The 27,858-nt window shown below is 40.8% G+C and overlaps 6 protein-coding genes across 11 annotated transcripts; 3 read left to right on the forward strand and 3 right to left on the reverse strand.

Moving 5' to 3' along the window:
• Positions 1-1,885: 1,885 nt before the first annotated feature.
• LOC144203706 (uncharacterized) lies at positions 1,886-5,694 on the forward strand. Of its 2 annotated transcripts, XM_077727273.1 has the most exons (5): positions 1,886-2,061; positions 2,673-2,802; positions 2,872-3,140; positions 3,214-3,424; positions 4,695-5,694. In XM_077727273.1, exons 2-4 carry the CDS (start codon positions 2,691-2,693, stop codon positions 3,388-3,390), a joined length of 558 nt encoding a protein of 185 aa, XP_077583399.1. In that variant the 5' UTR covers positions 1,886-2,061; positions 2,673-2,690; the 3' UTR covers positions 3,391-3,424; positions 4,695-5,694. The 2 variants fall into 2 exon arrangements, with proteins under 2 accessions (XP_077583399.1, XP_077583398.1); XM_077727272.1 differs by having other exon boundaries at positions 2,673-3,140.
• nab2 (NGFI-A binding protein 2 (EGR1 binding protein 2)) lies at positions 5,694-11,481 on the reverse strand. Its single transcript, XM_077727271.1, has 8 exons — positions 11,295-11,481; positions 11,098-11,150; positions 9,532-10,452; positions 9,301-9,434; positions 8,465-8,516; positions 8,255-8,372; positions 7,988-8,167; positions 5,694-6,008 (listed from the first exon to the last, which is right to left on the reverse strand). The coding sequence occupies exons 3-8, from the start codon at positions 10,438-10,440 to the stop codon at positions 5,911-5,913; spliced, it is 1,491 nt and encodes a 496-aa protein (XP_077583397.1). The 5' UTR covers positions 10,441-10,452; positions 11,098-11,150; positions 11,295-11,481; the 3' UTR covers positions 5,694-5,910.
• Positions 11,482-12,685: 1,204 nt separating this feature from the next.
• dnajc14 (DnaJ (Hsp40) homolog, subfamily C, member 14) lies at positions 12,686-18,965 on the forward strand. 2 transcript variants are annotated; one of them, XM_077725925.1, is made up of 8 exons: positions 12,686-12,829; positions 13,999-14,313; positions 14,404-15,398; positions 15,518-15,624; positions 16,216-16,335; positions 16,422-16,582; positions 16,655-16,757; positions 17,070-18,965. In XM_077725925.1, exons 2-8 carry the CDS (start codon positions 14,187-14,189, stop codon positions 17,365-17,367), a joined length of 1,911 nt encoding a protein of 636 aa, XP_077582051.1. In that variant the 5' UTR covers positions 12,686-12,829; positions 13,999-14,186; the 3' UTR covers positions 17,368-18,965. The 2 variants fall into 2 exon arrangements, with proteins under 2 accessions (XP_077582051.1, XP_077582050.1); XM_077725924.1 differs by having other exon boundaries at positions 13,999-15,398.
• A 33-nt stretch (positions 18,966-18,998) lies between these two features.
• inpp1 (inositol polyphosphate-1-phosphatase) lies at positions 18,999-22,100 on the reverse strand. The gene is made up of 6 exons (XM_077725928.1): positions 21,850-22,100; positions 20,791-20,996; positions 20,652-20,712; positions 20,354-20,554; positions 20,109-20,283; positions 18,999-19,687 (listed from the first exon to the last, which is right to left on the reverse strand). The coding sequence occupies exons 2-6, from the start codon at positions 20,992-20,994 to the stop codon at positions 19,198-19,200; spliced, it is 1,131 nt and encodes a 376-aa protein (XP_077582054.1). The 5' UTR covers positions 20,995-20,996; positions 21,850-22,100; the 3' UTR covers positions 18,999-19,197.
• Positions 21,788-26,496, forward strand: LOC144202865 (protein S100-B-like). 3 transcript variants are annotated; one of them, XM_077725931.1, is made up of 5 exons: positions 21,788-22,856; positions 23,027-23,170; positions 23,520-23,658; positions 24,181-24,253; positions 26,183-26,496. In XM_077725931.1, exons 1-4 carry the CDS (start codon positions 22,851-22,853, stop codon positions 24,201-24,203), a joined length of 312 nt encoding a protein of 103 aa, XP_077582057.1. In that variant the 5' UTR covers positions 21,788-22,850; the 3' UTR covers positions 24,204-24,253; positions 26,183-26,496. The 3 variants fall into 3 exon arrangements, with proteins under 3 accessions (XP_077582057.1, XP_077582056.1, XP_077582055.1); XM_077725930.1 differs by having other exon boundaries at positions 21,788-22,114; positions 23,902-24,253; XM_077725929.1 differs by having other exon boundaries at positions 21,788-22,114.
• LOC144202863 (peroxisomal succinyl-coenzyme A thioesterase-like) lies at positions 22,934-27,590 on the reverse strand. Of its 2 annotated transcripts, XM_077725926.1 has the most exons (11): positions 27,359-27,588; positions 26,538-26,741; positions 26,161-26,260; positions 25,590-25,780; positions 25,332-25,504; positions 25,009-25,125; positions 24,815-24,900; positions 24,523-24,616; positions 24,368-24,448; positions 24,154-24,289; positions 22,934-24,061 (listed from the first exon to the last, which is right to left on the reverse strand). In XM_077725926.1, exons 1-11 carry the CDS (start codon positions 27,462-27,464, stop codon positions 23,961-23,963), a joined length of 1,389 nt encoding a protein of 462 aa, XP_077582052.1. In that variant the 5' UTR covers positions 27,465-27,588; the 3' UTR covers positions 22,934-23,960. The 2 variants fall into 2 exon arrangements, with proteins under 2 accessions (XP_077582052.1, XP_077582053.1); XM_077725927.1 differs by lacking the exon at positions 22,934-24,061 and having other exon boundaries at positions 24,163-24,289; positions 24,388-24,448; positions 27,359-27,590.
• Positions 27,591-27,858: the final 268 nt, after the last annotated feature.

Here is a 27,858-nt window from a genome sequence, read left to right on the forward strand (position 1 = left end):
TGAGTGAACTTTTCTGATGTGATGCTTATGTCTTACACATTCTTTTCAAAATATGCACAGCACATATGTTGATTTTTATTGCCATGTGAGGCTATTTGCACATATGACACACCATTAGTGATCTGTTGCCACCATATGGTGGTACACAAGTGATATTTATACATATATATATATATTAATATAAGATGTTAAGAGAGGCCTTAATACAATGGATTTTAAGATAAAACCCAAAGTATAACTTAAGGGGTGGGAAGGAACTAAAGCGATTTGATTTAAAACCCATTTTATTCTAATAATAAATAACAGATAATGCTTCATTGATATCTCTTCGCCAGATCGCACGCTCAATCATCCCCTAACTTATGTATTAAACTTTAATAACTAACAAGAGGGAGGGGATCTGCTGCACCTCCCATTCAGAACGGATTGGATATCGTTCGATGTCAGTGGTTTTGAATAAAGGAAAATGATATCATTTAAGGCAGATATCTTGATGATTTTGGACACACTTGGTTCGGAAATACCTTGGAAATTTCACACTTCATCTTATTGTTTGTTGTTATGTTATTTTTTAAAGGGATTTTATGGTGCATTTACAACTTCTCCCAAGAACCCTTTAAAGGATGTGATTTAGGTGAAGCCTCCTATCTTCTTTTCACAGTGAGTTAGTTACATAAGTTAAGTGGACTGGCAAGACCAGAGGAATCACAAGATGCTGGCTGTAAACTCAGAACGGTTGGCACTCAAGTGGTTGGATGGCAGAAAAAGGTGTCTGTCACCCACTGGACTTTGCTGCATTAAACAAGGTTTATATTTAAACTAATATCAGCTTCAAGCAGCACATGCAGTCGCCTGTCTTATTAAAGGACAAGACACTGTCTCACATTCATGGACTAAATATGTGACTTCACTACCTTGCAGTCTGAGAAGAAAAAAACACACATTGACTGTATCTATGTAATATAGATATTTGATGGCTTAATATTAACATTTAGTGGAGACATTCAAGTCAAATGCTTTAGGTTGATAAGTGTTATGTTATATTTAGAAGCAGAAGGGAGTTTTAGTAGTTTCAGCTACAGTATACTTCTATCTGCAAGATTTTAACGACAGGGTCACGTAGACTATTTTAGAGCATAACAGGGAAACGATGCACAGAAGCCAAAGAAAGCAGAACAAAACAGAGTTCCTCATTTAATAAATAAACCAGAGGCTTCTACAAGTGAATCTTTCTCCCACACGTAAAATTATGAATACACAAAGAATAGATAAAATAATAAATAGTCATTTAATAAACACAACACAATACAAATGATAGTATTTTTAATCGTATAAAGAATTACCAATATGCTATTGCTTTATTCTTACAGGCACCATTTTCATGTGATTAAGGTTGCATATTTATTCACTTCTAAAGTAGATTTGTAACATTTCCATAAAGAAATTAGGGGTGAGAGGTTGTTTTTGTTGTTGTTGTATTTTTTACATTTCACCTGCCTTTCACAAATGACTTTAGACAAGTCAAATGGAGTCAAATCACTAGGTTAAGTCTTATCACAACTTTCTCAAGCACAGACGGGTCAAGTCGAGTCGAGTCAAGCAGCCTAGTCAAGTCACAATGTCACCATGCCACAGTGACATTTTTAAGAAAAAGCAGATACATGGTTAGCATGTCCGCCCCATAGTTCAAGGGTTCAATCCAGGCAGTTCCAGTGATTTGATTATGAGTTTGAATTGTTTTTTTGCCTTCATGTGCACCACGATTGGCGGGCGACCAGTACCAGTTGTAGATATTATGGCGTATCCTGTGAAGGTCAGAAAATCTGTTCCATACTTGACATTTATGGATGAGGTTCAACAAAATGCTTTTCACTTCCTTGTTCTTTCTCAGCTTCTTCCTCTTTTCTTCATAGCTTCAAGGGTACATCAGTTTAAGATACAGAACTACAATGCAAAGAAATTATTTATCAACTTGTTTGGCATACACAGGAAGCCTGTTTAAGATATAAAAAGCTATTTCGAAGTCATTACTTGAACCAGCGACGGATTATAGTGTGACAGGTCAGTATACATATATTTTTTTTAGATAAAAATGGACACTAACTACTCTTTGTAAACTTACACTATAAGTACTATACGTAAATATCGTGTTATTCTTGAATCACTAGTGAAGTTGCAAACTTTTAAATGCTACATTTAAGCTTACTATATTGTTTTTTATTAAAGAAATGACAATTTAATAGGTCTGGCATTATGAAAATGTCATAAATTGCATTTATGCGGTTGGGAGTTGAAGCTTTTTGTGGATGCTATATTTATACCTAATCATGACACCCACCTCATTGTGATGAAACCTGATCACCTGAAGAATGTTAAAAAAAGAAGCTTTTTGAGCATTCCTCAGCCTTTCTTTCTGTGCACCTATAGGAGCTTTTTGCAGGAATCAAAACCTAAAATGACAGCCTATTTGCAAAAAAGAAGAACAAAATACCAAAATAACTTCTCTTTGTGGAGACTTGAATTGATTGCAGATGTGTTTTTATCTTTTTTTTGCCACATTTTATGAACATGGTAATATGCCCATACATCCCTACAGTATGCCTTCAGGCTATAGTGACATATAGAAATCTCTACTAAAATGCTATTAATTATCCGTGTGAATATTTGTATAGTTGCAGATTGGAAGTGACATGGAGGCAGCATACAGAGAACTTTATCAAGAGTTTGTTCACCTGAGATCAATTTGTCTGAGGCAGGCGGCTCTGTTGAATAGGCTCATGCAAAGCTTACAGCAGGCAAAAGGTTCAATAAATCAGTGGCCCGAAAATTGTCCCACAATCCTTTGCCATTCAGTCAAATGTTTGTCTACAGGTATTCCTAATGGAAACTTGACTTCCAAGCATACCCAAGAAATCCCAGGACATTTCCAGGAAAAGCCAATGAGAACACAAACTGACCCACGTGTACTGTCTTCAAATGAAAACACATCTCATCTCCTTGCCGAAGATGTGTCCAAGCTCAGCATGAATGCACCCGATGGCAAAGCGCAACTAAAGTTGTCATTAGGGCAGGACCATTTAACAAATATGTTTTCCTATGATGCCCCCAGTGGTGGCGGGAGCCTCAAGGACTCACAAAGGGTAAATTCCACAAAATAGTGAGATGTCATTTCTTTGCGCCAACTTGTTTACGCATTAAAATGTGTTTCCTCAGATGTCTCTGTCAGACAGCCAGTTATTTGGCTTTGACCTCCCGAGTCTTCCGGGAGGAAGGCTGATGTCCGACTTGACGCTGCAGTCTCACGAGTGCGACTTTTGCCAGGCCGTTTTTCCGAGACACACAACCACCAGGGGGGAGTTCCTGCAACATCTCCACAAACATTTTCCCTAATCACCAGCATCAATGGGATTGCATTCCAGATGAGGTTGGATTTCTTTTTGATCATTCTTAATTCAACCTCCAAACATGATTTACACAATACATGGCAAGTGGGTCATTCTAAAATGAGGACTATTGAAGTTTGTGTATCAAAATATCTCCCTGAAAAAAGTCTATATTACCTAAACAAATGGTTACTATGTGTGTTTGCAATCAAGCTCTCACTCGTCATCTATCAGCTGCTTAGTGCTGTGTTGCTAAGGAGGGAACACCGAGGCTAAGAATAGCCTCGGAAAATGAAGGCGCTAATTAGCGCTGCTGACAGCTGATTGATGACACTGTCTTGGTGTGCCTTTATTCGTCCTCTTTCTTTCATAATCAACATCAAATGGGTATTTTTGTATTTGCATTGATTATCTTCAGGTGGCCGAGTGGGTCCTCACTGTGTATACTTTGCATGTTTTCTCCGGGATTGCGTGGGTTTTCTCTGGGTACTCAGGTTTCCTCCCATATCCCAAAATCATGCAAACTCCACACAGTGAGGACTGGCCTGGGATCAAACCCACGACCCCAGAACTGTGAGGCCACAGAAATAATAAGTGACTTTAAAATGATAGCACACCCTATGTTAGACACAAATTTATTTTAAAGAAAGGACGGAAAAGGCTTAATATTGAAAGAAGATCCTAATTACTCTTCCTTTCTCAGCTTTCTCAGTAAATGGCCCAACAGAGAAGACGTTAAACGCAGAACGAGTTGCAGTTTTTGTAATCTTGTTATCGATAGGCTGTCTTTTCTGTCGCTGTGTGATCGCACTGCCATTCTGTCAACGGGCACTAGAAAGCTAGGCATAACCATCTTTCATGGTTGTGCCTTATGCTTGACTGGCGACCAGTCTAGGGTGCAGTCTGCCTTTCGCCCAAAGTCAGCTGAGGCTCCAGCAACCCCCGCAACCCTTACCCGGACGCGCAGTACAGAAGATGAATGAATGAATACTCCAGCCCTAATTAACAATCTAAAGTTGATTTTTCTTCCATATTTTCTATTTTGCCTGGGACGGTTGTGCGATGAACATTCTGTGATAGTTATCTGGCAACCCATCCTGGCTAGCCCGTTTAAGTTCACGACTCTATTCAGGACACAATTGGCAAATCAATTCATTATATTTATATGACTGATAAGAAACTGCAATGTTATGTAAAGAAGAGAGCATGGCTACTAAATGTTTTATGACAGCACAATGTTTGTCATTGCAAAAAAAAAAATCTCCACATTCCATATCTAAGACTTGAATATGTTTCTGTGTATTTTTGCAGGGTATTTTCATGTGCAGGGCGTGTGTAAAGTCCTGGTAGCATGAATGTGAGTCACAACTTACAGGAGAGCGTCAGCACAGGCAACATGATGACAGCAGGGGTGTTGCTGGCTGCTGACGTAGCCCCTGCAGCAACTTTGGCACAACAGACAGAAGTACAGTATGTGTGCATTGAACTTCAACAACCTGCCTTAGGCAGTACAATAAAATAAAAAAATTCAATGCAACAAAATAAATGATCCGAAGCAAAGTCATAAACTATCATGACAAACAGATGGACTGAATGCACAGCCCAGATTTTATGTGTCATGCATGGCATGATGTTCAAATTTTCACAGTCTTAAGCAGTGAGCAATTTTTTTTTCCTCATGGATTTTTGACCAGTTGATGAGGTTTTTAAAAAAGAGATAAATGTGGTTGTATTTTTCAAAATAATCAACATTCATTATCATTTTTTTATCAAATGGAAAATTAAATAAGCCGATTTTTGTTAATTACGTTGTACGTTAATGGTTTGCAAAGAATTATGTTAACAAAATGTATTATTTATAACCAACAAAGTAGTAGTAAGGACTGAGGACTCCCTTTCAATATTATTTATCTTTTAAATATTTAATTTATTAAAAATGTTTTTGCTTAACATAAAAAAGGATAACTGTAAAGGAAAAATACAAGACTGTGTAGATAAAAACATTAATATCATGTGTGCATTATAAAGATAAATAGATAAAATCTGTTTGTGTATCAAAACAGACTGACAGAGTAAACACTTCCACTTTAATGAATCATTTTCTTGATCTGTCCTGAAAATGATGACTGTTGAACTATTTTATATTTTACATGGTCAAAATCTTGCATTGTACCACCACCCCGAAATCAAAGAGGGGTTCATTTCCAAAGTTGTAGTGCCCCCTTGTGTGATAGTCTATTCCCTATCACCAAATCACCAAAATACTGTTAACCTGTAACAGTAAACTTGGAATAAACACTGCTTCAAATATGTAGATTGGATGCTTTTAATAGCAAAATGTCCAATAACACAACCATACAGATGAATGCACTGCAGGCTGATGACTTCATCCTTCAAACTTGTTGTTGATGATAATGTCATTAACATTGGATGCTCTTCACATTAGTAGTGTCCTTTGCTATAGATTTCAATTGCATCTTTCGCCCTTTTACTCTCTCTCTCTTTATACACTTTTTTTATTTTTGTATTACTTCCCTCTGTGATTGATGTTTTCTTTGGTGACATTTGGGTTGATGCTGTGGCAAACGGTGATCGAGCTCCGCTGATGAACTTTATTGGTGTGCTCTGTGGAAACAGGAAATAGAGAAGATAAAAACACACCTTCCCCCAACACTTTTCAATCTACAGAATTGAATTTTATCTATTGTGAGGCACACTTTTTTTAAGATGCATGCAAGAAGAATAACGTCACTGTAAATCCCAATGGTGACTCATATTAAGCTCATTTAGTTGTCTAACTACTTATTTCTGTCGTAGAACCCTAACCCTAACCCCTAACCCCTAACCCCTAACCCTAACCCTCAATACTCCATATATGGAAATGTAAATAATATGCCTGATCTCTCTAATGGGTTCTGTTTTGATACAGTACTCCATTTAATATGACTGGACAACGTTAAAGGGTAAATATTAGTCACCACCACAAAGTGATGTGTTTTAAAGTCTTTGAATAATAGTTTGGGGAATTCAGCATGAAACACCCCCACATGGAATGGAGTCAGCACAGTTCATAAATTGCCTAATGAACATCTTGGCAGTTGAATAACTGTGACAAGTATTAAACAGTAATTTGAGCAATTTCTTATACATTATCTAACAGGGTTACTGGTAATAAAACAAGCAATAAAAATAAAAATAAATGAAATAGTTTTTTTTTTTTTTTGCCTAATTCGCTGCAGCCAAATAAGTTGACGTGTTATGAGTGAACATGTTAAGAGGAAGTAAAGTGAATTTGGAGGGGTAAAAGACAAGTGAGGCAGATTGACGTCAGAAATGAAGCATATGTCACTTTTTTTAATTGTTATTTCTGCAGTCCTTTTTTGGTTGCGTGAGAGGAGAAACAAAAACGACTGTGCCATTTTACAACCCACAGGTTTTATTTTGGTGCACTGTCACTTGGTGAGTCAATGCAACGCCCCTCCAATTACCTCCCACTCCATCGCCCCCACAGCCCATCCTTCCCGCCCCTCTGCCCACGCAGCCAACGCTCTATGACGTCTGTTGCCGCTGAGGCGGCGACGCCACTGCTGGTGGTGGGTTTCTTATGCTGTCGCCCACGCAGTACTTCCTTTACCACCCCCCCTCCCTCTTCGTTTTCTCCATTAACGCCCACTTGTGTCTTGGCCGGAATCCTTTCCATCGCTTCGCCTATCACAACTAACTTGTACACTTCACTTCTCCTCTATAAGGCAGTGTGATACCAGGAAGAGTCTTAGTGCCTATCATAGTTGGTTGCCAATTCAATAATAGTCACTGAAATTAATGGAAGAAATCACAGAAAATGGCTGTATGCCAGTTCTTAATTAAAGCTTTTAGGATAGATATTTTTGGGCGGCCCGGTGGAGTGAGTGGTTAGGGCGTCGGCCTCACAGTTCTGGGGTCCTGGGTTTAAATCCAGGTCATGTCCACCTGTGTGGAGTTTGCATGTTCTCCCCGGGCCTGTGTGGATTTCTTCCGGGTACTCAGGTTTCCTCCCACAATACAAAAACATGCATGGTAGGCTGATTGGACAATCAAAAATTGTCCCTAGGTAAGGGTGTGAGAATTGAAAAGTGCAATAAAAAACGAAAAACAATGTGTCCCAATTTTCCTGAAATTAACATTCAATATTTACAGCAAGTTCTAAAAAAGGCTTATTTAAGACCAGGGATGCCCAATTTGTGGCTCTTAATGTGGGACTGAGTGGGCCAGAGTTGGGGATTAAAAACATGTATCATAATATGCTGCCCATTATTAGTGGATTTAGGCAAACATAAATAATGCAGCAAGCACGAACACAAATTTGTCTAAATTTGCACAAATCCTACTTTCTATGAAAACTTACCATAACATATAAAGGACAAAGAAAGTAAATCAGCGGTTTTAACTGATCATTTAACATTTAAATTAAAAGGATGCTTATTTTGGATAAAATTTAGCGACTGCATTGCTGTAAAGTGCATATTTTGGACTCAACTTATAAAGAGAAAGGCAACCATTGCAAAACAGGTGTTTATTCTGCCAGCAAAATTAAGCACAGGGTAAATGAATATTTGAAAATTCACCTGTGGAGTGAGTCCCATCCGTCCCTAATTTGGCAGCTCGATCGTGAGACACCATGCGAGCCAATCGTAGCCCTTCATCCATGAGCGTTTGTTGCATGAGATGGCGACTCCACGTGGCTGGGTTGGAGCTGTCGGCGGATTGGCACGACGAAGGTGATTGGTTGCACTGTGAGCCCGTGTCTGACAAGCAGCGAGAGAATCCATCGTTCACACAGAGTTGTCCAGAATTGTAGTTTAGTCCAAATAGCATCTTTTTTAAGTGTTTACCATGTGACGCGCTTTCCGGACTCTCTGCAGACAAGTTGTCATCATCTGCCTTCTGGTTCAAGGCCTCGCCGCCGTCTGCTCCAAGGAGTGATGATGACGTGCACTCAGGTCCAGTCATCTGGAATCAAAAACAAATTAAGTTCTTAAGGACCACTTTATATTTCATTTACTGATGTAAACACTCTCCCCAAGAGGGCTTTGTCAACGTACTTCAATCCTTGCTTTCTTCTGCGACGACACATTGTTCTCCTCCTCGTTTGACCTGAAGTAATGACAATGAGAATTGTATTAAATATCTCACCTGAAAACAATCATTTCCAATTAGCATCTGTTTCTAAAACAGCACATTCATGCACAAACATTTACATTAAATTAGTCGATTTTTGTTTTTTGCATGTATGGACTATATCAAAGCTTCTCAATTATTTACTCTTGGACTTTTGAAAAGGCAAATTCAAGGATTATGGTGATCGGAATTTTATAAAAAGGCTTGTGAATTATTACCATTTGCAAAAAAAATGAAGGGATATTGCTTAACATAATCTTGTTTGTTTATAAATTGTGTAACAAGCTCCATAAGTTCATCAAGTGAATCTCCATCGTTCATTTGTGGGGGTGCTGGACCCAATCCCTGCCAATTATGGGCACAAATTGCAAATAATTACAGAAATAAAACATAAAAAAAGCTAAAACATTGCATAAGCATTGTCAGTCTGTGGTGGGAACTGAACATTGCCCTACATGTATTGAGCATGTAGGGCAGAGTGATGTTAGTTTGCACATCCGCCTCGCAGTTCTGAAATGGAGGGTTCAATCCCCAGTGATTTGCAACTGCCATGTCATCAACAGGCAAACCCACATTTCTCACTGAATAGATTGATTTGTGGGATATATATATATCAATCATTTAGTATTTTTACACTGTTAACCTTTGTAAAAGATGCTAAAGATTCCTAGGGTTGACCCAACGGGCTAATGAAAGCGGTCTCATTGCTCCTTGCTTTTGATGATGCGGCATGTCACTAAAAGGCGTGCACTCTTTTTACCGTGCTTGTTTGAAAGTGGAGGTGTAGGCACATTTTCTCGCCACCTGCCGAGCCAAAGAGAAGAGTTCAACCCTCCTGAGTAAAAGGGCGTTGTCACGCATACAGAATTGGGCTGCAGCTTCGTTGATGATCAACTGATGAAAATACAAGAGACATGGAAGACTGTGAATAATAACAGCTAGGGTTTAGGATGTGAGACCGCTGCACTTTTGGACTTTTTTTTTTTTTTACCTCATGCTGCGTGAGTAGCTTGCCTTCTCTCCGCTTGGAGTCGAAACGTCCGTAGATGAGACTGTACTTGCGGATCTCCTCTTCCTTCTTCGCGTCCTGCGAACCCATTTTGAAGATGTGTCCCACGGTCTTTGCTATTTTCTTGTTTATCCTCAACAAACTCTTAACCTCTGTGGGATCGGAGCGAGGAAGAGTTCTGAGGAGTCGCTCCACGCTTTCTGCGACGGCACGGCTCGTCTCCACGTCCAATTGTCCGCCGGGCCAGGCCGAAAGAGGGGCCGGGGCGGAAGATGAGCTCGGAGATGTAGAGGGACCGGGCGGCCCTACGGGCAAATGTGGCGGACTGGCCGGTTCCTCTTCAGTTCCCGGCGTGGAGGCTAAGGTTCCGTTTCCATCGGGCTCTGGGGTGAGCCAGTGCGGGTCCATGGGGGACAGTTTTTCCCGGTAGTGCGAGTCCGGTGGCTGGGGTGAGGTTTGAGAGCACGGGCTCCGGGGGCTCCCGCTGTGAATAGGAGTGAGACACGCCCGGTCCTCCCGCTCGCAGGGTGATTCCGGCTGCCCATTACTCAAAGACTTCCTCTGTCCGCCCGCCGATCCGCTCGGGCCCGTGCCATCGAATTTAAACAGCGGGATCCCTCCGAGAGAGGGCAGGCCGGAGGCGGGTTGGCCGAAGAGGGTGGGATTGGCCGCCCAGTCTCGGAGAGCTTTCTGCAGCCTACGCACGTGCAGGGGTTTGGTGGCCATGCCGACCAGGGCCATGATCTCCAGGAACTCGTCCTCCGCCGCCTCGCAGAGCTGTTGCACGTCGTCGCCGCCCTGCTGAATGAACGTTTCGTAATAGGCCAGCAGGTTGGCTCTTTGCAGGACCCGATAGAGCTGAAGCTCCCCAAGTGTGCGTGGCAAAGACATGGCACACTGTTCCTAAAAGATGAGCACAAATTAGTCACGCAGAGCTCCCGACTAAAAATCGGACATTGTAACGGAACACGTTTTGTTGACTTTTCTACTTATGTTTCAAAAAAATCCAGAGGTACTGATTCAACTCATTTACTCGAGGTACTTCAAACAACTTGGGTACAAAAGTAATTATTATTTAATGCGCTCAGACAGTCATTTAATCACAGAAAAAAACATATCCTCAATGTACCAATTATTTAAACAACAATTCTAGATGTCAAAAGTGTGTGCCCCCGAGGCTCAAACAAGAAAATGAAACATTATAAGAGTATTTCTCTAAAATGAGGTTTGGATAGGGAATATCTTATTTCTCTTATTCTGTTTTATTGCTTCTAATGCTCCATGCTGTGTCCCATAAAAGACCCCCAACATCTCAGTTCTAGATATTACAGATCACTACTTCCCCCTTTTCACATATAAAACTCTGCAGATGCTGTAAACTAAATCCTATTTGACAATACAGGGATGTTTTTTTTTGTACCGTATGGAGTAAAACTTACAAGTTAACATATAAAATAAAAACCTGCACTCAAGTAAAGTACTACACATACATGAAAATACATAACCATTGATCTGAAAGGAATATTGGGATATTGCATTTGTTCTTACCTTGTTTGGGGCAGAATGAGTGTTCCAAAAAGTGTCTCAAACAACAGATGCCTCTGTAAAAATAATAGTAAGAGCATCATCAATCATGATTTGCTTGAGTCCAAAGCATCCTTCCATTCAAGCGTACGCTATTACAATGTGTTGCAACCTACTGACTGAACTGACTGTATTGGCGGCTTTCAAATGTAGCCTCTTACCTTGAAGCAAAAGCGTCAGATTGGCGTAGTAAATCCTCTCAGCCTACTTCGGCTTGTCTGAAATCACTGGCAGAAATCCTCCTCCTGCGTACCGTATTGGTCGCTGGCTGCCTCTCTCTCTCTTGCTGTGTGTCTGTGTGGGCTGGAGAATGACGGGGGCGGACTGCAGCGCGCCATCTGACCGAAAAAGAGCCTTCCTCTCCCGGTAAGAGGCGGCTTTCAAATCGGAGATGTGGGTGGTGGCGGTGGGGGCTTAGAATTAACCCACTGTGTCTTCAAGCAGGAAGTTTTACGCAGGGATTCCGCACTTTGATGAGGGAGGCAAAGACGCAATTCAAGGACAAGCGTTGAATTTGAAAAGGTCAACACACCCTCTCCATAAGGGGATTTGTTTATTTGGAATGCATATCAGACTTTTGAGTATAGAGTTTTTATCTGTTGTAGCAATCTAACAGATGATGAAATGCTGAATTGAAATAAAACATTAAAGTTAAATTTGAATATTTGGTTTTAAGCACATTTAGACTAACTAATTCATTGCAAATGTAATGTGAGCCGATGTTCCTCGGAGACTTGTTTTAGTCGTCTTCATTGTTGGGTCTGGTTTCTCTTATGGTTTCGCCTTCCTCTCTATAGGGTTCAAGTCAGGAGAGTTTTCTGGGCAGGTAAGCAGAGCATTTGATGGTCAGTGAACCAATGCTTGGTACTTTTGACAGCGCAGTACAGTTTCTATATCTTTACTATATAAATATACAGTGTGTCTGGAGACTTTTTCGAAATTTTGCTATGTATGGCTTATTCCCAATATGGAACAATTTCACCTCAGGCCCATTAAAATTTCACCCTCAGCATATAATCACAATAATATGAAAGAAATGTTTTTTTTTACTCGTGAATTAAATATTTAAACAGAGAAATAGTCACAACATTATTTTTTTTCAACAAACTTACTCATACCTTCAGCCCATTCTGTTGCCTACCTGCGTGGTTTGCATGTTGACCTGCACTGCCATCTTTGGGGTCTTAAGTGAACAGTACCTTCCAAAATTATGTCCAATCCACTGAACATGATTACAATTAAAATGTGGAAACCTCTTTCTTAAATACTAATTGAATTTTCTAATTTCATGGCAAACTGTGAAACATGAATTCAGATCTGATTTATTTGCATTACTATAATCAGAATCATATTTATAAACATTTTTGAAAATCTGTCATAACATAATAAAGACAATCTAATCATAAGTAACGTATGATGCAACCAAAAACAAATCATATTTATCATAACAACATTTATTTTCTTCACTTCTTTTGGTTGAGCTAGGACTTCCAACTCCAGGTCGTTAGAGGGCAGTAGCACTCACACAAGTTGGTGGACTCAGTAAAAGTCCGACCAAAAAAGAAGTATAATGAGAAGCAAGAAGGAAGTTAAAAAAATAAAGAGAAGAAGAGGACCATATAAACAACACGGCCACCTGGTAGCCTGTTCAGAAACAAGGTTACACAATTATCCGTGAGGTCTATATACTACCCAGGTGATTTGAATGCACATTAAATATAACCGTCCGTCTTCCCGCTGTCCAAATTAGGTTGTAACGGCTTGGTCGATTCCCACAGGAAGGGGAACTAGTGCTTTATCATCTAACTGTGACCACTCGCCGTTAGCCAATAGTTAGCCCATCGATGACATACTCTCGTGAAACGCAAATCTGTACTTGCGTTTGTGTTGGGTCGCCGTCTATTTTTGGCATTTCATTAAAAAAACTGCCAGGCAGGGGACGTAAATTCCATTTATTGAAAGCCCCTGCACGCCATGCCTTTTTTGGTCGGGTGTTTTCCAAGGCTAACCATGATCAGAGGGCGTTTGCTAACCTTAGCCGCCTCATACACCTGGCTGACATAAACTTAAAAGTGTTTTTCACTCACTAATCAAGCTTCCAAAACACGATTGCAATGCGATTTCACTATATATAACCCCTGCCCCCTTTTGGTTATCTTGATTTAGCACGAAACCCATCGGTAATGTGTCCTCACTTGTTAGTCTGGTGACTGCGCTAAGTTATTGAACATTTATTTACATTAAAGCCATGGCTAGGGTTCACATACTAGCATATAAAGTGCATTTGTCTGTGATACATATGTTGCTGCTGGATTGAATGTAGATTATACTTGTTTTTTTGTAGTCATGCTAATGATTGATCTGCGGGAGTTGAATGATTAGAAAGTATGTTAAGTTCAGGTTAAGCCAATACAACATAGCTGCTTGTTAACGTCCTCGCTTTTTGGCGAAAGCATGTTAGTTTGTGATTGTGTATTTCTTTGGTTTATTATTACATACTTTGCTTGACAAATTTGTCAAGTTTATATTACGTGTTTAAAAAACAGGAACAGTTGAGTGATTGATGAAGTTGGAGGATTTGGTTTGTTGTTAGAATGCTTTTTAACCATATTTGGCCCACTCATTTCACTGTGAAATGGTGTCCCATTTGAAAGGAACGTGCATATGAGTTGCACAACTTGCCCTCATGAAAATTTGCCAAACCATCAGCGCCAAGGACCAAAGTCTTTTTTTTGTTTTGTTTGGCTCTTGTTAACCAAGATAAAATGTTGTGAATTAGTGGGATCCCCCACCCACTGTTCCAAATTCCAGTCAAAATATTCTTCCTATTATTTCTTTGTTGCAACCTGTGTTGTTTCTTTTCAGATATTTCCCTGCTGCACGATGACAAATGTTTAAAAGCTTGAATTTACCTGCTGCTATGGTGGACCTGACGAGCCCCCAGTCTCACAATGGACTGAGAGTCTGGGGAGAATATATCAACAGATTATGGCTTTAGGAGATCATCTTCCTCAAGAATCTATTTTCACCGCTCTAAAATAAGAGATAGGAAGATGGAGGGAGTGGCAGCTGAGAAGGAGATGGACACCATAACAGATTCTGATGAGGAGCTCTCGGATGGTGATTCCACTTCTGGGAATAAGTCGAGTCATTGGCAAAGACTAGAAGTGGAAGACGACGGTGAGTACACATCTAATGTTCACGACTTCCCGAAGCAAACCTCACCGTACGACTCTGGAATTGGTGACACGATGCATTGTGGCTCAACAGAGGGCAGAGAGGATGTCGAGCAGGTGTCTGACATATTAGAACAAGAAAGCGCAGACGGTCACGTGAGCTCTAGGGTCATCAATCAAGAGGAAGACGAATCTGCGACAGAGCAGCGTGTGAACGGGGATTCGGGTTGGAGCAACTTCGGTTCGGGAAGGAAGTGCAAACTGAGGAGTGGTGGAACCTTTTCAGAGCAGAGCAATCAAAGCCCTTTTTCGTCACCTACCTTTCAAAAAGGCGCTTTCGCGTCGGGCGGGGGCAGGCACAAGCAGGCCCGCAAACGCAACCATCACCACCATCAGCTGAACCGTGGCCGTAAGCGCTCGGGCAAACAACTCATCTTTGCTTTTAAAGAAATGCTATCGGAGTCTGTTAGTGCCTGGTGCATATCCTGTGTCCACATGATGATTGAAATTATTATCACTATAACTCACAATTGTGGCGTCGGCGTGGAGACGGCCGGGTCGAAACTTTATCATTTGGGACAGCGCCTCATTGGAAGGATCACAGATGTACGGGGAATGAAGTCAGATGCCAATCGGATTTTAAAATGGACAAAATGCGCGGGTTCGGACATGGCCGACAAAGTTGTTCGGACACTCAGGTGGACTAAACAAGCTGCCTTATCGACTCTGAGACTTGTTTTTGCTTTGATCCTCTTCGGGTCACAGCGTGTGCAAAGTGTCTTGATCCGGCTCGGTGGAGAGAGGGGGAAACGATACTGGACAACTTTCCAGGGTTCACGTTTTTGGAAGATGCTGATGCTTTTTGTGGAAAGAGTCAGAAAGTGCTTCAGGAGGGAGGGCCATATGTACACGCCTGGCTTGGAGTCACCGGGACAAGCGGGGAAAGGTCCGCCAGGCCAGGAACTGGAAAGATTGTTGGCCCTAGCGGAGGTCCCAGAAGATGAGCTCGATCCCTTCTCTGTGCTCGGAGTGGAGGTCCACGCCACTGAGGCCGAGCTGAAGAAAGCCTACAGACAATTGGCTGTCCAGGTGGGAGAAGTGAAAAGCACAAAATGCTTTTGTCCATTGCCTTGATGAGGGGATGACTAATACATTTGTCTATTTGCTCACAGAAGCTTTTTTGTCCCCTCCCCTATCTTTTCTTTTAGGTCCATCCAGACAAGAATAAACACCCACGGGCTGGTGAGGCATTCAAAGTACTGCGGGCAGCCTGGGACATTGTCAGTAACCCTGAAACACGCAGAGAGTATGAATTGTGAGTAGTAAATAAGTAACCAAATGAAATCGGTTAAACACAAAGCTTTTCCGATAGCCATGTTTTTAGACCAGTACAATATTGCAATAAAATAATGTTGAGAGTAAATAACAAATCATATTTTTTTGTATTAAAGTGTGCTCTGCTGGTACCTCCTTAAGAAATTCTCAGTTTACATATATTTCATGCAGTGGGTGCAGGTTTTCATTCCAACTGATGAATAGGATATGTTTTCACCAATCTGGAGTGTAATCAGTTGATTGAAGTCAGGTGCTGCTGGTTTCACAAGAAACAGCTCATTGTTTTAACTTTCTGTGCTGGATCAGTGCAAACAAAAACCTGCACCCACATTGGCCATTTGTGGAATAGTTTGTAGACCCCACTATTACACGCTTGCTCATTATTGGTTACTTAAGAGGAGCACAGTAATCTCTCGAATATTGTAGTTAATGTAGACCAGATATGGCCGCCATAATCGAAAAATTGCAAAGTTTTTATAACAACCTTTTTCAAATGTATTTATTTGTATTTTCATTCCCTATCAAAAACGTTTTCTATGCAAACCCAGCACTCTGCTTTGTCCCGTCACAGGAAGCGCATGGCAGCGACCGAACTTTCTAAGTCGATGAACGAGTTCCTCATCAAATTGCAGGATGATCTGAAGGAAGCCATGAACACCATGATGTGTACCAAATGTGAAGGCAAGCACAAGTGAGTAAGCTACACACAGCAGTAGAAAAGCGTGTGCGCTCCCGTAAAGGTGAACAAAAGCCAATGGTGCCTCCTTGTCCACTCAGGCGCTTTGAAATGGATCGAGAACCGACAGAGGCCCGCTTTTGTGCCGAATGCAGTCGTCGCCATAGCGCCGAAGAGGGCGACCTGTGGGCCGAGTCCAGCATGCTTGGTTTACGCATCACCTACTTTGCCTGTATGGACGGCAAAGTCTATGACATTACAGGTGAGGTCACTTCACTTTAAGAGCAAAAGAGAAAAGGCAGTTTGGTCTGAGGTTTGTTCTGTGATGTTTCAGAGTGGGCGGGTTGCCAGAGGATAGTCATCTCTCCAGACACGCACCGTGTGCCCTATCACATCTCCTTTGGGTCCAAGAACAACAGCAATGCCGCCAGAAACAGGTAACAACCCCCAACCCCCTTCTATCAATGTGATACTTTTCTTATTTATCACCCTTCCACTCGCTATTACATTGACTTTGTATGGGATCCTATCGTGTGATGAGAAAATACAGAGGCTTACATGTCTCATGTTCTCTAACAATATGCATGTACAATATTCACTGTATAATCCCCTATTATTTTCATTGCCTCCTGACTGCCATATTTTGGTCATCAGCCTGTTTCCTGTATAAATAGTGATCATTTTGTGTGTCCTTATTCACACACATCAAATTAATTGAATTGAATTGACTGTCAATGGGTTACTTGCAGATCACAGACGGAGCATGGTCCCGGTCCAGCCAACCCGGCAGATTTGCAGGACTTTTTCAACCGTATCTTCAAGGGAGCCACCCCCAATGACATGCCAGCCAATGGGGGCTTCTTTCCCTCAGGTCCACCTCACCACCCCCCTCCCGGTGCCGGTGCGCCCCCGTTCTCACCTCCCTCGGGCCAGACAGGTTTCTTCATGCCGGGGGCTCAGAGGCCCGAGCCCGGCGAGCCCTGGGGCGAGAGCGGCAAACCTCCGCCTCGGAGGAAGAAGAAGGTCCGCAAGCCCTTCCAGAGGTGAAGTTTGAAGTGATAGGACTGCTCTTAATTAAAAAAAAAACAGGGACACATTCAGTACAAGCTGATTTGGGTCTTGCGTGATATCCCAGTGAGAGGTGATTGGTTTTGCCCGGGAAGGCTGCGGTCCCACAAGAACCTAAGATGAGAAACGGGCTAAGTTAACATGTCGGAAGATTAAAAAGGTGAAAGATACATTTTTTGGAGGGGGCTTTTCACCTACTCTTTTTTTTCAGCCTTTCCTACAAACACGGGAAAGAAAGGCACCATTTATTCACTTACTTTTTGTCACTTTGAATCAATCACTAAATCTTTGCAAGTCATCGTGGCAACAGGCATGGCTCACCATTATCAGTATGACCGTGTTGATCTTGTTAGCATCGCTGCATCAAAGTTACTTCACTATATTGCAGTAACCTTCAATTATATTTAATGGAAAAAAAAAAAAACAACTTAATGCTCTCACTGTTTTACTTCCTAATTTGAATGTCTTAAAGAGATTGAAAAACCTGAGTAAACTCAGTCCTGGAACCAGGCTGTGGAGATGTAGTCTGGAAATTGAATGATAGTTTCCTCTACTGCCTTCTGTCGCTCATCAGTGCATTTGCACATAATTCCATTTGACAAAAAAAAAAACCCTGCCGCCACATTAAAGGTACAACAGTCTTCACCATCTACATCCACACTATTGCCTCATTTGAAGTAATTTAATTTCATGAGTAATATATTTCAATGGCAACTTTTTGGGGACATCACAAAATGGAACTGAAGAGCAAATTATTATTATACTAGCATTCTACAAACATACAGTTGTCTTCAATTTCTACTGCTTCTTGCCTAAAAAAAATCAGGAAAACTAAAGTGTTTACATCCACTCTGTGAAAAGCATTGCAGTAAGTGGGATCCAACTTTTGATATTGGTAATTTTTTTTTCCTATGCGTGCAAATAATACCTTTTGTGTTAGGGCCTGCAACCCAGCTGTAAATTGAAAATGAAGTTCGCTGCATTGTTGCCTCTGGGTTTGAGTGCTTCACACTTGGAGTTTTTTTGGGTGCAAATAAGAGTTGTTGTGTGTTGAAGCTGGATGCTGCCATGTTCCGCTCCATGTGTCAAACCGCTCATCTTTTAGGCATTTGTGGTGTCCGATCAAATGAGCCATGCCAGAACCACAGATGCAAATGCTTGGAGAGATTGCTGCTCAGCAGTGGCACTAGAACAGATTTCTATTTTACTCAAAAGTAGCACGTTTTAATTTGTTTTTCTTTCAATCATGTGCAATTTTGGTCTGCCGTCCTTGGTTAAATGCCGTAATCTTTTATATATATGGGCGAAAATTTGCTTTACTTGACTTTTTATTTCAGTGTGGAAAAACAATGAGGTGGGCAAAAATGGATGAAAGTTCAAGAAGACCATGGCAGAGTCATCATTTTCTAGTTTTAATTTTTTTTAAACAGAATATGCAGAAATATTGTAAAATATTTATCTGACAATCATTGGGGGCTTTTGTTCCCTGACTGGCAGACGGTTATAAAATATCACTCTTGGGTGAGTTTTTCCTGCTTTCTCTGGTTTTCAAAGTAAAGATAATTTCATAAATGCAACTGGTCTGCACTGGTTTCTGCTCATACTGGGAAAAAAAATCTTAACAGTAATATACTATGTATACACATTAATAGCCACTCATTCTAAGCCCCACACCTTTACATTTGGCCCATTGACATGAATGCAAATTTCATATAAATCTGTTTAAAAAGAAGCTGTTTACAATAAAATAAAAGTATAACCCAAGACCTTTTTTGACACTAGGACAAGATAATATAGACAAGCATTAAACTACAGCTTTCCTCTCAAGACTTCCATGATACTGCTTAACTGGGAACAGTCTCCATAAGCCACCAGGCCTCCATAGTTGGCCCAGCGGTCAGCTCCTTTACCCTCAACGTATGGCTGGTGATACGTCAGTTCTACCGATGCCTTAGAAGTGCACTTTAAACTCTCCGTCAGGTCCACCACCCCCCCGCCGAGAGCTCGGAGAAGCGCGTGAGGCGCGCAAGAGTCCCACTTAAAGGTGCTTCCTTCTGAAAGGACGTAGGCGTCGGCCAAGCCCTGAATGACGCAGAGGATTTTATAGCCAGCTCCCGAGGCGTACATCAGCTTTTCTGGTCCGCACAGCGAGGACAGAGTGTCCTTCACCACCTGTTTCTCACTGGAGCTCAGCACCACTGATGGCGGCTGACGCTTTACGAGTCCAGTTTTTGTGTGTGAGACTGAGCACGCATTGACATCGCCGCAGGACACACCCCAGAAGAGCTTTCCCTGCCATCTGAAACAGAATGATGGGCTTAGAGTAGGGGTCGGGAACCTTTTTGATGAAGAGAGCCAAAAACAATTCATATTTTCTAATGTTATCCCTTGGGAGCCATACTCCAAATCTAAAAGTCAAAATACATGTAAATGGGTGCCTTTTTCTTTCTTTTTTTTTTTTGTAATTTCACCACTTTTAAAGTGGAAAAAATGAATGTTTTTGACAAGATTCTTATGCATTTGCTAATCAATGAGATTATATATTCCAGAACAGTCTAATGCAAAAAAAGCTCTAGATGAAGTATCTCAGCTCTGTCACCAGCAGTTTCCATATTTTAAGTCAAATGAGAATTGTACAACTTAGCTTGAAACATGATACAGTTCAAAATGTCTATACATCTTATGTACCTTAATGTATATGAATTAGTCCTGCAGCTCACCTTCCACTTTTATGGTCTTTTTGGTTGAATGGCTGGTTGATGACCCCCATGACAGGCTCGCCTGTGCTGCGGCGGTAAACTCCGATGAGGACCAGAGCACAGTGTAGACCCGAAGGTGAAAGGTGGCCCTCCTCCAGCACCTCCTCACGGCCTTCTATGTACTGGCTGGTGGCATCTGGAACAACCACACCGACCGAGACTGTCAAGCCTTGTTGATTTTCTACATTGGAGGACGAGGCCTTTACCGATCGGGTCGATCCAGATGCCGACCTCCGAGGTGCTGAGAGGCACGTTTAGTCCGTCCGTGTTGGCGCCGACGGCGGTCGGGTCTTGGTGGATGGCTCGTGCCAGGAGTGCCGCTGCGGTCAGATCGCCGTCCAGCACCGTGGCCAAAAGTGCTGCAGTTTCCTCCTCGGTACCGCGCATTGTCACTGTTACACTTTCCCCTGTGAGGGAGTGGATGAGATGAATTAGTAAGGTGGTTTAATACTCTATTGTTCTCATTTGTATCCTATTGGTGTATTGAAAATACTTGGGACTTACCAAGTCCGTTTTCAAATTTGTTGGATTCCTCTCCTTGAATGAAGTCAACAATTTCAGGGAACTGAATAAAAAGACAAAGAATGATTTTTTAAAAATCCAAATATCACCATTATAAGTTAAGGTAACCAACCGCTTGTACCTGAGCACCAACTTCATGTCGGATCACCTCCTGGATTATAACATCTGCCAGCGTCTTGAAGTCCTGCACAAACTTCTTGTTTTTGTCATCACCAGTCTTTTCTTGGACTAAGAGCTGGAAGAGAGGTGCTTCTTGTCTGCAGACGCGAGCCACATTGGCGGCTTTCTCAGACACCTGCAGGAGCAGCCTCAGCAGCTCAGCCATGTCTGGAGATTTTAGTCAAGGAAGATGGAAAGTGTGACTTGAGGCTCGTGTGTGTTTGGCTATTTATAGCATGGAAATAATATAGTGGGGGGGGGGGGGGGTTTGGAGGGGGGGCTGTGGTGGACGAATGTGGGCCATTGCAGAACTGATTCTGCCACCTATTTCTAAGCCTTGGAGATAGGTAATGTTTCTCAACTCCTATTAAGGTATGGAAACCATATTTGAAATGAGAAAGATCATGTGACATGTCATTTTTGTTTTAAACTGAAATAACCAGGTCATGTGTATTTGTGCAATGTGATGTCAATTTTACTTAACACAGCTGTTATTTTGTTGTATTAATGGCAACAATGGTTATACTGGCATTAATTGGACTTTTTGTCATTAAGTGGAAGAGCAATTCATTTTCTGCTTGTTAACATGTCCTCATTTTCTTAAGTACCAAAATTATACAAAACATAAACATATAAAAATTATCTTTGTTTATCTACATTAGCAATATAAAAAGATGAATTATTAAGTACCATGTCACATTGATAATTTCAAGTTATTCTTCTAACCTAATAGTATTTGGCAATACATAAATAAATAAAACAAATAAATAACGATCAAATCATTTGTGCGTGAAAATGTTGGGGAAAAAATATGTTTTAATGAAGACAAAGCGTAAAAGTCAATTTAGTTCTTTTAACTTTTTCCAGAATGATAATCACTCTGACAAATTGACCAAAATGACATCGCTGCATGATGAGTAAGAGGGGGGCGGCTCCGGTATATGTTAGCATGTTTTCAGTTCTCGAGGCAGCAAAGGAATGTTATACGTAAAGCTAACTAAAAACACTTGCGCAACGATACCTGATTGCTGTCTCGTCTTGTCCTTCTAGGTCAAAGACCTTTTCAGCCGTCGACCGTTCAGTGAACCCCAATTTATGGATAATTTGGAACGGGTGATCGCAGATCTTTATACTTATAGATATACGTATTATGTCGAATGTGAAGGTTCTGCGACAGTTTCTTGACGTCAGGGACAGGAAGGCGGGTGGTGATGCATTCACGTCCAGGCAACCAGGCAACCAGGAAGGAAGGGCAACAGGAAGCGTTGGAGCGAGATGCGTTCAGGGTAAATCAGACCTTCCTGCTTTCCCTCGATTATAGAGACTGCCAGGACCATAGATGCGGATTATTTGTTACATATATACTATTAAACTTTTCTAAAGTAATGGACATCTCAGGTGCAATATGTTGTAGGAAAATCTAAGAGGAGTGATTTTCTCCACTAAAATACTACAGCAAGTGACTTTTAAATGATTACTGACCATGTTTTTTTTAGAGAAAGCCATAAAAAAAGTATTATTAATATTAGAAAACGCTTAATAATGAGCGTAGATGCTAGTATTCTTTTCTCATCTGATTTTATTTTTAATTTGCATGTTTTTTCTTTTGGTTTTGTCTTTTTGAATAAATATTAGCCAATGACAATTTCATTTATTTATTTATTTTATAACTGTCACAATTTTGTTAATAATGTGCAGCCAAAGGTGCTCACAAACATGCAAGGCCATTTGTTCCCTGAAAAAGTATCTATATTTGAAACCATCAATGCACTGTTAATGGTTAATGGTTTATTTAACCACAAGGGTCCATTAGTGGAATTGCCCCTATTACGTTTTAAACAAATGGCATTTTGAAAATCAAATGGATTTTGGTCAAGTGTTTGAGTATTCAAACCCATTATAAATACATTAAAATTTCTGAGTGGCCAGCCTTTGTGAAATCAATCAATATACACGGTGTTGCTCCAAAGCTGGGTGAGGCAGTCCACACACTTCTGGAAAAGCTCAGGAAGAAACACACACATGGAGGTAAGAAAGACCAGAAGTAGTATTTCTATTAAGTAATATAATTTAAAACCATGCAGTTTAATATGGGGGTCATATAATTCAGTTGTTTTATGTATTCATTGTACTTTTTCAGCTAGTTTTGTAACTAGATGATAATTACAAACATGACTTGCTGCATCTTTGAATTACAGACCGCTAAGGAGAGCATGTCGAACTTGGAGTATGGCATGGTCACTGTTATACAAGTGTTTAAAGAATATTCGGGTGAAAAGGGTTACTTGAAAAAAGCCGACCTCAAGGCACTCATCCACAAAGAGATGGGCCATTTCATAAAGGTAAGATTTACCCAACTGCACGTGCACACCAGAGTATAAAGTGTCAACTGCAGAGATAAAAGTAGTTATACAGTAATGAATAGCTCTGTTGGATGGAATATGCAATTCATATTCCACTGCACCGTTTTCCTAATGGGTGCCAAGGCTATTCTCACCTCTATAACCCAAAAAAGGTTTGAAAATCTTAGCCTGCAATTGGCTGGAAATAAAGTAATTGTCCCGAAGTCCACTGGAATTGGCTCCACCACCCCTGCAACCCTTGTGAGGATAAGCAGAACGGCAGATGTAACAGTGAATGATTTTGGAAAGCTGTTATCTTTGTGAACTTTTTCATTTGTTACCTAAACAGAAAATGGCCAAGAAGGAACTGGATGAGCTGTTTGCCAAGCTTGATCAGAACAGCGACCGGGAAATTGACTTCAAGGAGTTTGTTGTCTTTATGGCCATGGTTACTTCAGCATGCCAAGAACTATTAATCCCATTTCATGGTAATTTTCTTTTCTTTTTTTAAACACATGATTTTTAAATGAACAATCCCATAGACCAGCTAGAATTTTATGCCCACCTTTTATGCCTTTTATAACTACTATATAGATAAAAACCCTTAGTAGAACACCTGAAAGGCTACTACACCTCATAAATATTAGGTGAAAAATCTGTATAACACTAACAAATTTTCCTGGGTATTTTTTGACTGGTACTTTGGCAAACATTCATTTTTTCTTGCCTAGAAACTACAAGTTTGTGAAGCAAGACTCATTTTGTCAATGGATCCAAATGCCTTTGCGCCTCACGCCCTTAGGTTTGCCTCTAAAAACTTCAGCATTTTCCTCCAAGAATCTTCCTGTGCAGCAGCGTGGGGTGCAGTTTCACCACCCCACAGAGACAGCACTGCAGGAGAAAACAAATGGCAGCGTTAACTTATTTTGAACACACATTTTAAAAGAATTGTGAGCAACCTAATGACAATTTGGAGAGCTCACTTTTTTCTGGTTTGATTTTCCACACAGATACTCTTGTGTGTGGTGTGTAAGGTGTTTCAATCAGGTGCCCAGCGCCAGGATATGACAGACAAGTATACAGGTGAGATTTGCCAGCTGCTTTTAGGACATCTTCAATCTGAAAAGTATTAAAAAACTAAGCTGTAATCACTTGGGTCGGACAGTTAAATCCACTGCTTTGAGGCGCGCTCGTTACCAAGTTGGAATTTTCCGTACTTGGAGAATTCTGATCATCTTCACCCAAAATATACATTATTGGACAATCCAGGTTCTCTATCTGCAAATAAAAACAATCCAAGTTTTTGGCCTCAAACATGTTATTTTTCTTTACCCAGATGGTCATCAAATCACCTTCACTTCTGTACCAGGGGTGTAATTGGTCGGTAATGACATGTCCCTAAAACTGAGATAGCCTGCCTCATCCCGTGGCCAATATCTCTGATCACTGAAAATGACATTAAATTGCAAACATCAGACCATTTTAATAACTTCATTCCTGCACAGCAATATAAAAAAAAAGAAAAGATAGTAAAAAGTCCAAACAAACAAGTATGATAATTTTCTAATTAAAAATACAATAACAACAACTTAGCAGTAAAATGCCTTTTATAGCGTAAATGGAAAAATATGACTCTAACAGTACCTTTCAGATATTTTAGGCTTGCAAAATGTTTCTGTGAGCTTCTTGTTGCTTCCTGCTGGGCCATTTATACAAACTAGGCAAGACGGCTAGAAGATAAAGTGAGGTATATTAAGCAAGCGTCTTTGTTTATACCTGGCTTATATTTGCTAACACACTTAAATATACATTGTATTGCACATAAACGTGCGACATACATGCACATCAGAGCTAGTTGCCATTCGGAGGCCTAGGTAGACTCCATAGGAGAGACCAATGATACCAATTCGATCACCACAGATCTGGGGATGTTCTTGCATTATGTTATATGCTTTCTGGGGAAACAAATGTAACAAAAAGATAAGGAATCATGAGACATTTTTGAATTCTGACTGAAGTGAAAATTGTTGACAGTATTATAAGAGACTTTTTTTTTAATTTCATCTATTTTTTTTATAGCCATGAGCTAATGTAACTGGGGATGAAAAAATAGTTTGACACTCTTTTTCATAAAGGCCTCGTCGCACCTAACACATCTTGCCTTCATATATGGATCAGCTCTGCTAATATCTAGTTGGAGCGTCAAATCCTTGTGTTCCATGTAGGCTACAGAGAAACTGGCAAAGCCTCTAGATGCGAGCAGAGATGAGCGGTACTCCACTAGTCCCCCGCCCATACCCCACAAGTCCAGCACGGCTGGAAACCTGCCGGGGCCTGGCAACAAACATTCCAAAGATCAGAGAATAGAATAAAGTTGCAATTGAGCAGACACATTGAAATTATTTCAATTTCTTCTCACCCGGTGGTAAAAAGAGTGTTCCGACAACTCCATCCTGGCGAACGTCTATTCTTTGAACACCTGGTGCGATGAAGGAACGTTCTGTGGTAGTAACAGCCAGCGGGGTGGTCTTTTGCTCTTTGGATAGCACATGGCCTTCCAACAATGAAATGTTCACTGTGAGTGGAATCTTGACATTCTTCATCCGCAATCTATCCCAAAAAGAACACTATTTTTTTTCGCATCAATTAATGGCATCACCAACTTAACAAAGATTCAGAACTGCACATTTTTGTCTCGTACCTATACTTTGTATTATCATAACAAAATGACTGCTGTCAGAAAGCCATAAAGGCCTGAATCTTATACCGTAATAATGTTCTGTTTGAACCTAATGGTTCCGAAATGAATTTTGGAAAAAGTATACAGTATGAGGTCTGTATGAATGAAAGACCTGACTTGGATCTTCTTTGCACTATAAGTGATACATTTCTATGAATATATACAATCTGTATTTGTAAGAACCCAACTGAACTAACTTAATTTTACAAAAAAAGAGCACTTAAAACGAGATGTCTTTTTCTCAACCTACCTTAAACCTTCCCTTCCCCCAGGAGCAGGCTGCATGCCCCAGAAGAGACCCATTGGCTCACATCCCAAATATGAACCACCCACGGAATGATCCCTAGTCACTGTTAACATCACAAGAGAGAAAATGTCAGAAGTGTCATGATGGAAAATCATAAACAGATGCATGTGTTATGGACAATTACACTTTTGTGTGTATTATTTCAGCTGAATATGACAACATTCAAAACAGTATTAATTTTCTTTATTTAACTGGACAATTGTGGCTGTGTTAGTCAAAACGTGTTCATTTGTTCTAGCTCTAAAGATACTATGTCAGTCCAATAATAAAGAAATTGCAACAAAATCCAATCTACTGTCAATGTGTTCACCATGACTCACGGTCGACAGTGCCATCTGCACGCGTGTTATACTGGCCAAAAGCTTCCCACAGGTCACCATCCTCACTGCGCATTTGTGTGCACAACGTGACCGGATGGTGCGGTGGCAGAAAACCTGCCTTTATGCAGATTGGCTCATCCACCAGGCCTCGGCTTGGAGCGGCTGTTAGTATGGGAACCGGATTGGAAGTCTTCCATCGAATTGCTGGTAAGGACAAATTCAGTGAAAACATTAGTCTTATAAAAAATGTTTTAGGAGTCAATTATTAATGTATTAGATGTGAGCATATGCATATACTATACTATACTATCAGGCTTGAGTGGTTAGCGTGTTGGCATCACAACTGGGGTACTGGGTTCAAATCCAGGTCGGTCCACCTGTGTGCAGTTTGCAAGTTCTCCCAGGCCTGTGTGGGTTTTCTCCCGGTACTCCGGTTTCCTCCCACATTCCAAAAGCGTGCATGCTAGGCTGATTGGACACCCTAAATTGCCCCTAGGTATGAGTGTGAGACCACTCCTCGTGCCCTACGATCGGCTGGCCAACGATTCAGCTGGGGTAGGCTCCAGCACCCCCTGCGACTCCACTAAGGATAAAGCAGTTCAGAAAATGAATGAAAGGTTATACTTTGTACATATATACTGTAAAGAAAATAGCAGAGGATCACAAATGGGCTTTTACAATCACCACAAAAACATGCCCACTTGACTTTGGATGAACTCCGGTAAAACCTGACGCTAAAAGTAAAATATGAATGTCAAACTTGTGTAACAAAAAAAAAAGCACAGTTGTCAATGCGTAGTATAAAAAGGGAATTGTCTTACCAAAAGCCTTGTGCAACCAGTAGTGTTTCCTGTGCAGACCAACATGTGGGATCAGCTGCTTTGCTGCCAGATTGCAGGATACTACTGCCATTCGGATCCTCAACATTCTTTTACGTCTGCGTTGGAAATAGACATAAATGGAGAAACGAGGAATAATCTTGTGACGTCTTTATTCGACTTTCCACAAACTCGCTGTCCAAATAAGTAAATGATCGCATTCTAGAAATGACTGACGGGTTAATGTGCGCCATGGCTTAGAATGAACCTTGGCTTTCTATATAGTCAAAGAAAAAAGATAATGCTTAGTGAAAAGGTAAGCATCCACTGTTTTACAGTTTTAATATATTACTAATTACACATTTGGTCTTTCACATGTTATGTGAATTATTGCCGTTTCCTCCGTGTTTGTAAATCATACCTTCCTGACGGCCTATTACATATATAGTTTTGTATATTGTCCTGTTACATGTTCATAAAATGACTGTTGTTTTTTCCCCCCC

Source organism: Stigmatopora nigra, chromosome 10 (genome assembly GCF_051989575.1).
Source record: "Stigmatopora nigra isolate UIUO_SnigA chromosome 10, RoL_Snig_1.1, whole genome shotgun sequence".
NCBI lineage: Eukaryota > Metazoa > Chordata > Actinopteri > Syngnathiformes > Syngnathidae > Stigmatopora > Stigmatopora nigra.